General features: G+C 42.2%; 1 protein-coding gene across 1 annotated transcript in view; it reads right to left on the bottom strand.

Annotated features, from left to right (window-relative positions):
- LOC145351942 (slit homolog 3 protein-like) overlaps nt 1-16,430 on the bottom strand; it is a 623,540-nt gene that overhangs the window by 148,699 nt on the left and 458,411 nt on the right. The window contains exons 17-19 of the mRNA XM_080201750.1: nt 8,139-8,282; nt 6,335-6,478; nt 3,991-4,154 (exon numbers count right to left, since the gene is read on the bottom strand). Of these exons, the coding sequence (XP_080057876.1) occupies nt 3,991-4,154; nt 6,335-6,478; nt 8,139-8,282 (452 nt within the window). The remainder of the gene's footprint in view (nt 1-3,990; nt 4,155-6,334; nt 6,479-8,138; nt 8,283-16,430) is intronic.

Raw genomic sequence — 16,430 nt, 5'->3', positions numbered from 1 at the left:
ATGAATGGGGGCATGAAGCAGGAGTCAGAAACAGGGAAACTTGAAGAGGGCAAAAGAATATAATGGGAGGCAAGAGATTGGGATATCAAAGGGATCACTGAGGTGGGCCATGAAAGGGGCATGAGAGGAGACCTGAGGCGGAGGCATCATGAAGAGACGTCATGAAAGGTTGGAAATGAAGGGGGTCATGAAGTAGATCCATGGGAGGGCTCCAATACTGGTGATCTTAGTTGGTGAGGGGAGTGAGGAAACACCCAGTCAATGAGAAGGGAGGAGTTCCTGGGGAGAGGCGTCTCCAATCTCAAACAGCTGGTTCTCTAGAAGTTTAAAGTTTAATTATTAGTGTCGGAAGTAGGCTTACATCAACCCTGAAGTTACTGTGAAATCCCCTAGTTGCCACATCCCAGTGCCTGTTCGGGTACACAGAGGGAGCACTTAGCATTGCCAATGCACCTAACCAGCACATCTTTCGGACTGTGGGAGGAAACCCATACAAACATGGGGAGAACATGCAGAGTCCACACAGTCAGTGACCCAAGCTGGGAATTGAACCTGAGTCCCTGGCGCTGTCAAGCAGCAGTGCTAACCACAATGCCACACGCCGACCATGAAACTTCATCAGTATCGAGTGACCTACTTGTCAATATTGAACCTTGCTACAATTTTTAATGATAGGTCTTTCTCTTCTAAATGTTCATCAAACAGTAGTGAGAATTGCATCTCATTCAGATTATAAATAGCAGAAGCATAGCTTCCTTGCTGGGCAAGTTGCCGAAGGCATGTAGCCAAGCATTACACAGCCAGTCTCCAGTGGGTGTCCTGAATAAACTCTTATCATCTGGCCTGTCAATAGCAAAAACCTCTGAATGCCCCTGAACTGTGCAGGAAAAAAGTCATACAGTCTTCCCAGTCCTACTGTCCATCCAGTGACCCTTTCTTAAAGGGCCATGGACATTGACAGGGTTGGCCTCTGCTGCAATGCCCTCCGCAGATAACCATATACTCTTGGGAGCGGGATTTTCTGGCCACACTTGTCGCAAAGCCGGAAAATCCCACCTGAGGTCAACTGACTCCTGCACGGTGCATGTCTTGCCCACTGATTCCTGGGAAAATTCCGTCTACTAAGTCAATGTATGAGTATTGCCATGGTCACCTCTGCCACCGAGCCCCTCACATCTTATAAAGATAAGGTGAGTGGAGAAAGACCAAAACAGCAGTGGAGTATTTAGAGATCTCCCGCAAAGATCTTTGGCAATCAGCTCTCAAGGACTTCCTATCCCTGAAGAGTGGAAGTCCCACTCACTGATTGTTTTGGCCACCTCCAGTGTCTTATTGATGCAGGATGGCCCTTTCATGTTTTGTAATGTGGGTCAAGCCCTCTCCCCTCCACGCAGCTTCAAGTCTGTCAGCATCAGACAACAGGAAACCCAGGCTTTGGGCTAATTTTTATTCAAGGTCTCAAGAAGAAATTTTAAGCTATTTGATTTCAGAACTGCAACCTTATCTCCTTCCCCAACGCAAAAAAAATTACAAATAAACAGAAAAATCCATCAAACGCATTTCCCATGAATGCAGTTTCCCTTGTAAGTCTCCATCTTCGGAAGATTGAGAGGTTTTTAAACCCTCTCAATAAAATATAATCTGATAATAAACACCAGAAGAATTGCACAGAAATGGGGGAGGGTGGGGAGTGATCAAACATATTTTAACACTAATAAATGCCCGACAAGTAAAGAAAATAAGAAATCAAAGAATGACAACCTTTAACCTCTCAATAATATCCGGAAAAATGTGTCACAGAATATAATTTAAACAAATAAGTGAACACAGAGGGGAGGTGGAAGTGCAGCTAAGATGCTTTTATAACATGCCTTAATCTCTACAAACAATTGGGAGATATAAATCTGGTTGGTTATACAGTGCTGAGAATTGAGATGAAAGAATGCATCCATAGGCATGAGCATTTTCACGGAATTCTTAAAGAAAAACATAATTTGCAATCTGTTAAGGTACGGCATAACACAATTATACAAAATATTTTTCCTGACGATAAAATCTGTCTATTTATCTTTTAGGGAAAATGAATTATAACTGGGCAAACATGCTGATTTGATTAGGGAACAGCACTCTTTTCTGGGTGTCTGGAGAAAATAACAGATTATTTGCTCAAGGAGAGACCTTGATAAGCTGGTATTTGAACCAGCATTTGAAATGATGCAATGGTGTGGAATGTTGTTATTCCTCTAGATCATAGATTCCTAAAGTGCAGAAGACGGCCATTTGACCCATTGAGCCTACACCGACCACAATCCTACCCAGGCCCTATCCCCATAACCCCATGCATTTACTCTAGCTAGTCCTCCTGAGACTAAGGGACAATGTAGCAGGGCCAATCCACCTAACCATCACATCTTTGGACTGTGGGAGGAAACCGGAGCACCCGGAGGAAATCCACGCAGACACAGGGAGAATGTGCAAACTTCACACAGACAGTGACCCAAGCCAGGAATTGAACCTAGGTCCCTGGTGCTGTGAGGCAGTAGCACTACCCACTGTGCCACCATGCCAACCTGTGTAAAGAGCTGAAGGATTGCCACCAAATAATTTTATCCTTGCTTTTATGTTGTTATTTAACTGTGTCAATGTTTATCCTTCCATTTTTTTTCTGTATAGGCATCAGAAATCATTTTACTGAGTTTCCAATGTGGCTATTCTTCATACATGAGGCTATTTAACTGTGAAGGCATCGCAACAAACCTAAACCCTGTCCTAATCCCAACATCCACGCCCGCACTCTTTCTACTGGGAGGGATACTGGTGGTTAAGGGAAATTCTGGCTTTCACTCCCTCCAAAACACTGGGATAATGGTGCTGTGGCAGCTACTGGTCTAGTTGAGATCAGGAAACTCTTCCTAAACCAACAGTGGAACCGGAGATATTTTGAGTTTGGTATTACAACTGGCCCCTTTATCCACTTTGGACAAACTCCTTGCCTGTAATGTTAAAAGCAGAAAATTCGTTCTGCATTAGTCAACCTTTAGATTGGAGCAACTTGAGGGAATTTCTGATCTCCCCGGACTAACTGATATATTTGCCCTCATTCTCTTTTCCTCTGGGCTGCAATGGCTCAGTTTAGATAACATTCCCCTATGACACAGCCCTCCATTTTTAGGGGGTAGTCTTGCACAGCCCTGTAATCTTGACTTCCTCCAGCTACTATTGAAAAGGAGAACATAATTTAACAAGAGTGCTCCAGATACAGAAGGTGGTGGTGTACTGATAATGTAACTCAACTGTCAATCTGAGGCCCAGAGGTGACATGGGTTCAAATCCCACCACGGCAGCTAGTGGAATTTAAATTAAATTTAAAACTCTGGAATTGACAGCTCATTTCTCAGTGATGGTGAGCATCTAATGAGCCTATCAACAGCACACGCAGTAACGCTGCAAACTTTCTGTGGTTGGAAAGAACATCATCGTTCTTGGGAGGAAGGGGAGGGTGGGGTGTAGCGCCGCCAAGGAAATTTCAGTGTCAAAGATGGCGGAAAAGACTGGCTGGTGCATGGGAGTGAGACTGCCTTACTCTCAGTATCAAGTCTCTCACACAGTCTCACCATCACACACCAACACATACTGACCAGGCCTGCCTAATATTTAACCAATTAACTTATAGGTGCTCTCCAGTCTGCTGTTGTCCACTTTGGAAAGGTATCAGACTGGCTCTTGGTAATCTTATGGATCCCTAGGCCCAGCCTGAGTTACAAACTTCAGGACAGAATCAAAGTGTAAGAAACTATGAAGTAAACTAAACTTGCCTTCAGAAAAGGTTTGAAACTCAGAGAGGCTGAATAGCTGGGCTTTGATTCCAGTAAATTATGCACCAAGTCACTCCGACCTGGCTGAAAATCCAACCTCAAGTTCTGCTGACTTTCCACCATATTTTCCCTCCCCGGTTCTGGAATTGATGGCATTAAGCCCTGCTTTACTTACCATCGCAGGTGAAATCTTGAACAGCCACATCCTGAATTGGGATCTCCTTCAGGAAGAATGGCTTCTGACAGCGTGGGTTTCCACTGACAATCCTTCTCTTCCTCAGCCATCTTCCCAGCCAGGCCAGGTGACAGTTACAGTTGAAAGGATTGGCCAGGAGGTTTCTATGGAAATTGGAGAAAGTTACCATTTAAATCTTGTCAATTCTAAATGGTTTGCTCTTTCAACCTATATTTCATATAAGACTGGGCGCTGACTCTATAAAAACACTTTGCAGTAATTTAGAGTTGCACGCTCTTTTGGACATTGATCCAAAACCTTGGATATTTCTTTGGACACATTCTAGTTACTTTAATGAAGAGTGGATTCTGAAATCCCTTCCTTCGGAAGGAAATTTCCTTCACGCAAACGCACGGAAGTTTTCTGTGCAGATTCAGAGAAGTCAAATCATAAATGTTTTATTCATTAGATTCCATGGCTATTGTACCAAGAGAATCTTTGCAATCGAGTAACAGGGAGATTAATCCAACAACATGCAGAAATACACATGTCTGGACTCAGTGGGCATTCACTTCAGAGCTTACTCCAACACACATGCACGTGGACACACGGGGAGAATGTGCAACTCCACACAGACACCTGAGCCAGAATCAAACATGGGTCCCTGTGCTGCCCAGCCTAAATGACTACTAAATGTTGTCAGTGCAGGAACTAAATGTTGTCAGCGCAGGCCTTCGCGATACACGACAGCGCAGAGTCGCTCAGCAGAGACTGATAGCTAAGTTCCACACACATGAGGATGGCCTCAACCAGGATCTTGGGTTCATGTCACACTATCTGTAACTCCCATAACGGCTTGCCTGGACTTGCAAAATCTCATTAACTGTCCTATCTGGAGCCAATACACATCTCTTTAACCTGTGATTAACACTCTCTCCAATCACATTGTCTGTACCTTTAAGACTTGATTACCTGTAAAGGCTTGCATTCCAAACATTATTTTGTAAATTGAGTTTGTGTCTTCATATGCCCTGTTTGTGAATAGAACTCCCACTCACCTGACAAAGGAGCAGCGCTCCGAAAGCTCATGGCTTTTGCTACCAAATAAACCTGTAGGATTTTTACCTACAGTTAAGAGTAGAGACTCTTGTGAGACTTCTTACTGTGTCTGCCCAGCCTAAGCAGAATTTGAAGCATTTTTCTTAATAGAGTGCTTTGTCTTCTGTGTCTAACCTCACAATTTAAAACTCCATTCTAACATATTTATTTTGCGTTTTGAGAAAAAATAATATAGCATCTGACAGCTGGTGCATAGACCCAATTGTGCACATCCACTATTGTATATATTATCTAGAATTACAAATTCACAGGACAGGCCAATTGGCCCAACTGGTCTAAATTTGATCATCCACCCATCCTCATCTAACCCATTAGCAAATACTTATTTCTTTCTTCTTCACGTCCATATCTAGGGCCAGGATAATCCAGTCCTGATTCCCACCCAAAGTCAACAGACCACTGACTGGTCCACCATATTTTCCATCCCTCCTGCGATGATTCCCACATAGACAAGACTGGAAAATCCCAGCCCAGTTTCCCTTTAAGTGCGCCTGGGTTCTTTGCCCACTCCATGTAGGAGTGGGCTCCTCACATCTCTTCTGATAAACAAATTTCATTCATCGATGATTATCATATACTGGGGTGGTATGGTGGCACAGTGGTTAGCACTGCTGCCTCACAGCACCAGAGACCCGGGTTCAATTCCGACCTTGGGTCACTGTCAGTGTGGAATTCTCCCCATGTCTGTATGGGTTTCCCTTGGTGCTCCGGTTTCCTCCCAAAGTTGTGCGGGTTAAGTTGATTGGCCATGGTAAATTGCCCCTTATTGTCAGGGAGACTAGCAGGGTAAATTCATGGGGTTGTGAGGATAAAGGCTGTATGGGACTGTTGTCAGTGCAGGCTGTATGGGCTAAATGCTTCCTTCCGCACTGTAGGGATTCTATGATTTATCACTCCCAGTTATGGACTCACCCACAAGTGGAAAAACCATTTCTACGTCTTATCAAACTTTGAATACAGAGAACTTAATTCTAAGATGAATAGTTAAGGAAAGTGAATTCTTTATATGTGGTCTGCAGTTCATCGTCTAATTTAACAATCTGTATATGTGGATCGAAATGACAAATTGCAGAGGAAATGCCCTGGTGGGCGTGGAATGCAAGCAACAGTTGAACTGAGCGGGAAGTGATACGTAATTGAGATATTGAGAACGATCAAACTGACCCAGATTTGAGTCAATGGATACAAATCATTAATAAAAGGTTGAGATGAAAGCATGTCTTACATAGTAGAGAGAGAATGCAGGGTATTGAATGCTCCAGGGGTGATAGTGGTGACCCGGTTATCATAGAGCGACAGCAGCCGGACTGAGCTAAGGCCAGTAAAAGTGTCATTGTTGACACAGCTGATCAGGTTGTTCCGCAGCATTCTACAACAAAGTGGGGAGAAAGACAAGGGAACATTTCAACTACCAACAATCACATTAACATCATTTCAGAGTTCAAAGATTTAGAATGAAACCAAACTGAAAAAAGAGACCTCCTGGAAACTGCTGAGCTTATTGCATCATCTATGTGGTCAAAGCCTTTAACATAACAATGCCTAGCATCATGACGCATTTTTCCAGGAATATTTTTCTAATTAGTACACAAATGTAAGCTGCTACAGAAGGTAATGAGGAAAAGCAAAGATTCTTACGCATGGAGAAATACTCAATTAAACAGAATTCCTTGGATACTAGCAAGTTTCTCGAAGGAGGTGGCTTTCAAAGGGTGCGGGTACAGATTGAGCTCCACAGTTTGCCGGAGGTGTATAGCATTAGATGTTCACAGAAAGAATCAGGTTTATGAAAAAAAAAGACAACTTTCATACAATCTGACCTCTAACTTTTTTAATCAGTTATTCATGGGATGTGGACATTGCCGACTGGGTTATCCCTAATTACCCTCTTTAACTGCCTCCGTCCATGAGATGCAGGTGCGTTCACAGTGCTGTTGGGGAGGGAGTTCCTGCATTTTAACTCAGTGACAGTAAAGGAATGCGATATATTTTCAAGTCAGGACAGTGAGTGACTTGGAGGTGAATTTGTGGGTGGTGCTGTTCCCATGCATCTGCTGCCCTTGTCCTTCTAGATGATAGAGGTCACAAATTTAGAAGGAGTTGCTGTAGTGCATCTTGTAGATGGTACACACTGCTGCCACTGTGTCACTGATGGACAGAGTGAATATTTAATGTGGTGGATGAGTAGCAATCAAGTGGCTGCTTTGTCCTGGATGATGTCAAGCTGCTCATGTTGTGTTGGAGCGGCACTGATTCAGACAAGTGTAGAGTTTTTCATCATTTGAGTCTTGTAGATGATCGACAGGCTTTGGGGAGTGAGGAGATGAGTTACTTTCCATACAATTCCCAGCCTCTGACCTGATCTTGTAGCCACAGTATTTGTATGGCTAGTCAAGTCAATTTCTGATTAATGGTAACCCCCAGGAGGCTGATAGTGAATTCCCACCATGCAAAAGGTTAAAGACAGTCAATGCAAATTTTAATTCAAACACACTGAAGTTATTATACAAGCACAAGCCAAAAGAGAGTGTTAATTGGGGCTCAAAACATTAAAACTGTTTCTCCCTCTTCAGCTGTAAGCGGACCTGAGTTTATCCCACACTTTTTATTTCAGATCTCCAGCATCCGCAGTAATTTGCTTTAAATCTTCTATTTCTCTGTCCAATTATGTCGGTCCACAAAACATTTCGGACAGGATTTTCTGGTCTCGCTGCAAAGAACAGAGATTTGGCCATGCTAAATTGCCCCTGAGTTTCCCAAGATGTATAGCTTAGGGGAATTAACAGGGTAAATATATGGAGTTATGGGGTTAGGACCTGGGTAAGTCGCTCTGTCAGAGAGTCAGTGCAGACTCAATGGGCCAAATGGCCTCCTTCTGCACTGCAGGGATTCTATGATTTGAGGGACAGTTCAAAAATGAAAAATCAGTCCACTTGCTGCTCTTGGCAAATGAGGCAGATTTGCTTTGACCAATATCCTAATAGCTAGCCCTGTCTCGATGCCACAAATGATCAGTGCTCTGTACTTACAGCGTCTTGAGCCCAGAGAGACCGGCAAACATTCGGCTGTGGACCACTTCCAGCTCATTTCCAGTCAGCAACAATTCCAAGACTCCAGAAGCCCCATCGAAAACTCCTTCCCGGATATCTCGGATCTTGTTGTTGCTCAAGTTTCTGAATGAGTGATGGCAAAATATATTAGTTCAGAGGAAGAGGTTGATGAGAAATAATACATAATTTATATTCCATTTCTCTTCACAAAAGCATTTCCGATGTAATCAGCCAACATAAACAGTTTTTATGATTAGTCTTGTACAAAATTGGAAAATTAAAATGTTCCGTGGAAACAACGCAAACTGTTGATGGAAAATGGACAAATCCAAAGCCCGTTTCCTCTTTCAAAAGGTTGTGAATGTAGCTCAATCCATCACACAAACCAGCCTCCCATCCATTGACTCTGTCTACACTTCCCACTGCCTTGACAAAGCAGCCATCATAATTGAGGACCCCACACACCCCGGACATTTTCTCTTCCACATTCTTCCTTCGGGAAAAAGATACAGAAGTCTGAGGTCACGTACCAACCATCTCAAGAACAGCTTCTTCCCTGCTGATGTCTTGAATGGACTTACCTTGCATTAAGTTGATCTTTCTCTACACCCTAGCTATGACTGTAACACTACATTCTGCACTCTCTTGTTTCTTTCTCTATGAACAGTATATTCTGTCTGTATCACGTGCAAGAAACATGATTTTTCACTGTATGTTAATACACGTGACAACAATAAATCAAAACAAAATCAAAAATTCTCCATATTGTTAAAATACATATTTAATCAAGTCTCTTTTTTAGTATAATTTAATCTATTTTATTAATGTGGTGGATGACATTGTAATTTAGTATGTGCTTGTGTACACTGTCATATTAGGTATGCAGTCAGGTTTGCAACCCAATTCATGCAGATGGAATGAAGCCTTCTCTGTCAGATGGCAACTAAAGGTCTATGGTGGGCAGTCTCTTAACACAGTTCCCATAGGAAGTGAGTCCAGAGCACAAATCTGCCCATAATTCAGCACTAATTGGGCAGTACACCTTGGAATATGTACAAAGATAGATGGTGTAGGAAACAGAAATGTCACATTGATGCAAGTAGGGAATGCTCTTCAAGCATGTTACTGGGGCAAGATTAAGGGAGAATTGAACTTTGTCTAATCCTGCTCTGTTGGAACTGAATGTGCTTAATGTACACACACACACACACACACACACACACACACACACACACACACACACACACACACACACACACAGGTACACATGGCTACACAGATATGTGGACATACACACTGACAACAGAGACATGTGGAAACACACATAGATACTCACACAGACACAGACACAAATTCTTCACTGGGTTGGTAAAAGCAAAAAGTACAAGTGCTAGTACTGAGTAATAAGGTCATTACTAAGAGAGGCAAGTACTGTACAGCTCAGCTGGTGCAATGTTTAACCATTATTGCATTTGGGAATTTATCAACAGATCAAATGAGTTAAAATCTGATTAGAGAGTAAAATTTGAAATGAGACGTCTGTTATTATACAGCCAGGAACCCATAGATTTTCCAAATTGAATCTCAGTAATTGGAAAATCCATTTATAACCTACAAAACAATGTTGCAAAAGCTCAGTGAAGTCTCTCGGTGCCCTCCATTGAGAAACCTTGTCGTTAAGAGGAGTGGTATACAGTGTTACTATGAACACTTCAATGATGATTGAGGCATCATGGAGTGGGGTCTTCCCAAAAACCTCCCAAACTTATCCTGAGTCACACTGGGGGCATTTCTAGCAGACGGTATCCAGTCCTCAAGCTACTTGACCATGAGAAATGGGCAACAGATGACAACTTGCGGTTACTGAAGCTGGAAAAAATCTGTTAAAACAGATGCCATGTCAAAGCCCGTGCCAAATTGCCTTACGCTTAATACATTATAAGAGGACCCTTGTATTTGACTCCTATGATATTGGCTTGCCTGATATAGGTGATTGCCTCTGCTAAGTGTGGACTGTGTAAGTCGTGAGGCTCTGTTTTGGGACCAACGCTAAGCACTTCCTCATATAAAACTGAAAATTTCATTGCTGCAAATGAATAGGGAAGTTGGAATCTTGGCTCTGATGTGGGTTGGATTTTAAAATACGTTCCTCCCTCCTTCGCAATCAATCTATCAGAATCCCTTGATGGCTGCTTTTTGATTGCCTGTTTAACTTTTCCAGGTGCAGGTCATGAAGTTGGTCGGAGAGCAGAACTTCCTCCTTCCCTTGTTCCTGTGCAACCAAACTTTACAAATTGCATCTGGAAAAAATAAACAGGGAACTGAGTGATTAAGTACCGGAACGGCACTGTGAACTTCTCTTCATTTTCCACTAGCATCGACCCGAGGGTTCATTCTGTTGATATTTCATCGGCAACCACTGAATGTCCAACTGTACCAAAGTGACTGATCGGCTGTGATGTGGGGAAAGTAAAGGTGAATAGGAAATCTAGCAGGGACAAGGCGGTATAAACTGTGCAAGCACAACATGTGGAAGGTGAGGTCAAATCCAGGCTGAGCTAGGACGGCAAGGGCAAATAAGCTCAGAACCAAACATTGCTAGGGTACTTGAAGCGAAGCAGGATAAGAAACAGATTGAACTGTTAAAGCTAAAAATAACAAAGTGGGAGCTGCAAAATTACTATGGCGGTCATGGTATTCTAGGGATGAAAAAACTTTAGGAAGAAAGTTAGATATTTTATCTGTTGTTTCTGTGTCTCATTAAGATGGCAAAAAATAGGTGCAAGTGGACCACCTTATTGGTACTCAAGAGCTTCACATCTCCAGGGGTGAGAAGAAAATCCATGGAGTTGCTGTCCTAGCATTCAGGTCAAAGCTAGTTTTGGGAGAAAAATAGGGTGCAGGAGGCACTTTGCTTTGGTCAGATTTGAAGAAAGAAATATAAATGAAGCAACTCATTATCTGATTCTGCCCTCTTTATACCCCAAGGATTAATAGACAGAGCTGCTTAATTTTGGACTTTCTTGTACACCAAGCATCCTATGCTGTTCTGTTGCCACTCAGAAAGAGGATGGTGGTTGAAGATGAATTATCTCTGGTTTATTTTCTCACTGTTTTAAAGCATATCTTTATTGAAGTTTCTTTTCATTTTATATGAATAACACAACAAACTCTCAAATACTGATACAGTACAGCAAGATCATTTCCAAACAAATACACATAGGAAGAGAGAGAAAAAAGAAAATGACCAATCCAGTTGGTTTAGATGATTCATCGTCTCCAGCATCCCCCACCATATTATATATATATGGGATCGGAAAATATCAGGATAGAATACAACCACGATTGACTTAGTAGTGCACAACCAAACTCACAGGATAATGGCAAAAGAGCCACAGAAATCAGAGAATCCCTACCATGCAGAAGGAGGGCACTCAGCCCATCGTGTCTGCACCAACAACAATCCCACCGAGGACCTATACCCGCACATTTACCTTTCTAATCCCAGGATACTAAGGGGAAAATTAGCATGGTCAATCAACCTAACCTGCACAACTTTGGACTGTGGGACGAAATCAGAGCACCCAGAGGAAACACACACAGATGTGGAGAGAATGTGAAAATTCCACAAAGACAGTGACCCAGGCCAGGAATCGATCCCCAGTCCTTGATCGGAGTTGAGGAGGAACTTCTTCACTCATAGGGTGGTGAGTCTCTGGAATCCTCTGCCCATTGAAGTGGTGGAGGCTACCTCGCTGAATATATTTAAGTCACAGGTAGATAGGTTTTTGATAGGCAAGGGAATTAAGGGTTATGGGGAGAAAGCGGAAAAGTGGAACTGATCCACTTCAGATCAGCCATGATCTTATTGAATGGCGGGGCAGGCTTGAAGGCTAGATGGCCTACTCCTGCTCCTATTTCTTATGTTCTTATGTTCTTGGAGCTGTGAGGCAGCAGTGCTAACCACTGCGCCAGCGTGCAGCAATTATAGAAATCCTTGTAGGGATAAACTAAAAAATGTGGAGTGCAGAACTTAAAGATAAAATCCCATACTTCATGGAATGTATCCAATTTAGCTTGAAGTAAACAAGTCATGAATTCTATTGGTATACATTCCAGAATGATTTTATGCCAATTCCTAATTGAAGGAGACTTATCGCTAATCCATGAGCAAAGGATATACTTCCGTGCTGCAAATGTTTGGATATTGTACGGACTTTTCCCAGTCGTATTGCTGAATCTTTTGTCTGTAAGACCTAGTATCAGATGCAAAGCATCAAACTCTAAGGATGTATCAAAGTGCTCTCAAGCTCTTTAAACCTCTTTGAAGAAAATTGAACCACTAGGCTTGCCATCTTGACACAGGACCAAAAATAATGCATGCAGAAAGTTTATCTTATTAAGGACAAAGTCCCCAAGTTGCAATTATCCAAAAAATGAGTATTCCGGAATATCAAACTGTTCATGGCTGCTTAGAAAATAACATGATAGCACCATCAAATGCACTCCTTAGTCTACAGAGACCATTACCCCTCCATATGTCAAAACTGTGGTCCACAAAGACAGGCAGCATGGTGGCACAGTGGTTAGCACTGCTGCCTCACAGCGCCAGGGACCCAGGTTTGATTCCCGGCTTGGGCCACTGTCTGCATAGAGTTTGCATATTCTCCCCATGTCTGCATGGATTTCCTCTGAGTGCTCCGGTTTCCTCCCACAGTCCAAAGATGTGCAGGTTGGGTGGATTAGTCATGCTAAATTGTCGCTTCGTGTCAAGGGGACTAGCTAGGGTAAATACATGGGGATAGGGTCTGGGTGGGATTGTGGTCATACAGATTCAATAGTCTGTATGGCCTCTTTCTACACTATAGAATTCTATGACAAAACGTGGCAAGAAATCTGGATTATCCTGAATTGGAGAAAGAGCAGAAGTTAAATTAGATCTTCCCTCCAACTCACAGACAAGCGTTTAGCATGTTAAGAACAACAAGATTATTACTTATCTAAACACCATCTTAGGATGCCCAAGGAATAAAAGTTGCTGCAAGGGCTTATATCTTAATATCTGGCATCCCCAGCCCTGCTTTAGAACAAAACAGCTGCAGCTTAGCCGATTTTAAATGAGGCTTCTTCTTGTTCCAAACAAAAGAATTAAACAACCCACAAATTTCTTTATGGGCCTTAGCAGACAACAGGATAGGCAGCATTTGAAGAGGATAATGTAGCCTAGGCAACACATTCATCTTAATCAAGGCAATTCTATGCAACCAGGTAATCAGCAAAGATGACCAACAATGTAGGTCCCACTTACTAGAGGTGGATAATGGAGGAAAGTTCACCTTGTATAACTACTGAAAACTAGGGGCAATATGAATTCCTAGATAAGTAAACCCTGATAGGGACCATCTAAAGGGAAAACGAGGAGGAGGACTGGGTCTACCCCTTAACTTGCTCAGGGGCATAGCCTCCAATTTCACAAAGTTAATCTTATAACCTAACAAAAGACTAAATCTAGGTACCACTTCAAGAATAGTAGGAACAGAGACATTGGCTCAGAAACCAACAGCAACACATCATCCACATAAAGCAAAGTTTTATGCTGCTTACCTCCACTAAACAAATCATAAACCTGGGGTCCTGTCTAATAGCCTCTGCTACAGGTTTAATAGATAGAGTAAACAAAATAGAAGACAAGAGACATTCCCGCCTAGTCCCTTTCTGAAGTCCAAAAGTCTCAGATACACAACTATGGGCAAGGATGGCTGCCATCAGGACCAGGCACCTTACCAGGATGAAGTTCCTTTATCACAGAGGCCACCGCCTCACCAGAGATTGGAGCGTTCAAAGCTGTTTTCCTCTGAGACAGAGGGAAGGTCAAGAGAAGAAACAGTCCCTAAGTGCTGGAGTATCTTTAGCTTGATCCAATTTATGTAAATTGCATAAAGCTCTTAAAATCCTCATTAACATCTTCTGCACTAATCCTCTTATTTCCCTTAGAGTCCACCACTGAAATAGTTGTTCTCGAGTCCAATTTCTTCACAGTAAGAAAAGCCAAATACCTACTCAGTTTATTCCTAAATTCACACATCTGCTTAGCAAACCTTAAACATCTCAGCTCACTGGGACAACAAAGAACCCAGTGCCATTCTAAATACAGCAACTTCCTTCAACTTTGAATGACAATAGTTCCTACCATACTCCCTTCGCAGCTTAGCTAGCCAGACTTCCAGCTGGTGCTACTCCATCAATCTACGCCTCTTTCCATCTAAAAAAAAGAGATAATGAAACCTCTAGCAAAGACCTGCAGGCCTCCCAGAGAATAGAGGGGGGAAAAAAATCACATCAGAAAGAGAATTAACCAAATAAAAAGCATCAATTTCAGTCTGGAAACACAAGATGAATTTATGGTCTTGATGCAAAAATGCACCAAATCTCCAGGACCTGGGTCCCCTTGTAAAGAAGTTCTAAACAGACTGGAGCATAGTCAGAGATCACAATCCTATCTATAGTACAAGAGGCAAATAACTGCAGGTTAATCTTTGACCCAAAACAAGTCAATTCACACATCCAGATAACCCACTGCTTCACAAGTCAAGGCCAGTACTTAACTTGCTGTGTAGCAGTGTTCCTTTTAACAGAGAGTTTGTCAATTAGCAGGTTGAGATGGCAATCAAAATCACCACCAATAAAGGAAGAATTTGAGGCCAGTTCAGCAAAGTCCATAAAGGCCTTAGTGATGAAGTCCATGGATTAATTTGGGGAAACCACAGGCATTTATTATTGCCACATTCTCCCCATACACCAGCTCCTTAACAACCTACCCCCTTTGCCTTTCATGTAAACTAAAAGGCAGGTTCTTATTAATCAACATTGCTATCCCTTAACTGCTGGTTGAGAAAGAAGTAAAAAACACCTGCCCTTCTTGAGTTTGAGGTATTTCTTGCAACTCAAGATGAGTTTCTCGCAACAGAACTTTGCCAACTTTCGCCTTCTTATAAAAAGACAGGATCTTCTTTCCAGAAACAAATCTTTATAAGAATTACTGCCATTGCTTACAGGATTTTAACACAGGAAAAATGGCAGTTAAATCACCATGGACCACACTTGGGTATGCACCAAAGGAAACTTCCCCATCTTACCACATTGGAAGCACCAACACTACAATACGTCCCCGCCGAGGATATATATTCTGTTTGTACTATAGTAGGAGTTAAGCAAAGATCCTATAACCCCAACCAAATTGAAATCCAAAAAAAATGTGAGCCCATAAGTTCTAGGAGGGGTTTTCCTCACCCATTGTGAAGACTGATAGGACCCTATCCACTACCTTCATATTAAACCACTTGCCCACCTCCCTACAATTACATTTTAATCATGACTGAAATAAAGGATAGCAGGTGAAACAGTCCACCACTATATACACACCAGGATTATAAGATGAGAAAATGGATAAAAATCGCACATCTCTAATACCATAAAATCCACACAACCCCCTCCTTAAGAACAAATAGTACATTTCAGGACGCATTCCATTCACAATAAATAAATGTTCCTGGGTACATCAGGCTAACAAGCAAAAATTTGCGACCATGTTCACTCACAGGATTTCCCCTAGCAATGGGATAAATCGCATAACAGAGTCAGTTAGGAAATAAAATGACAGAGGATAAAGATGAATGATGTCTTTGGACTCGTCAGGATATCAAACAAAGATTCACTGCATTCTCACTCATTGGATTGCCCCTATCAATGTGATACATCATGTAATAGACTCAGTTAATAGATGACATTGCAGGGAATACATTCAATGATTAGCAAGGGTTAACGGAGAATTGCAAATCACCACTCTGAAGAGGACAGTCGATGAAATTCACCTCAGGATATTAGGATAACAAGCGAGAATTCGCCATCAGGCTCACTCAGGATTTCCCCTATCAATATGATTAATCAAGCAACAGGATCAATTAAGATGTAAAAATTACAGGGGATAAGGATGAACAATGTCCTTGTTCTCAGTATGCCTGGCAGTCTCCAAAACTCACTGGTGGTCCCTGAAGCTACGAAAATGAATGGTAATAGGCTGTGGTTGTTGGTTGTCCCTGGGTCTTGAGGGTATGATGCACCCTTTGACTTGATCCACCTTGCCTTTGTGTCAAAGTTTGAAAAAAAGGCAGCCAATCTTCACAAAATTTAACAGGGAGCCTGCATTCAGCTCCCTCTGGAAAACCGATCTCACAAATATTCTTCCTCTGGCTCCGATTTTCCAGATATCTG

The sequence above is a fragment of the Carcharhinus amblyrhynchos genome, chromosome 13 (genome assembly GCF_965287045.1).
Source record: "Carcharhinus amblyrhynchos chromosome 13, sCarAmb.v2.hapA, whole genome shotgun sequence".
NCBI classification, from domain to species: Eukaryota; Metazoa; Chordata; class Chondrichthyes; order Carcharhiniformes; family Carcharhinidae; genus Carcharhinus; species Carcharhinus amblyrhynchos.
This window is presented reverse-complemented; position numbering and strand designations above follow the sequence as displayed.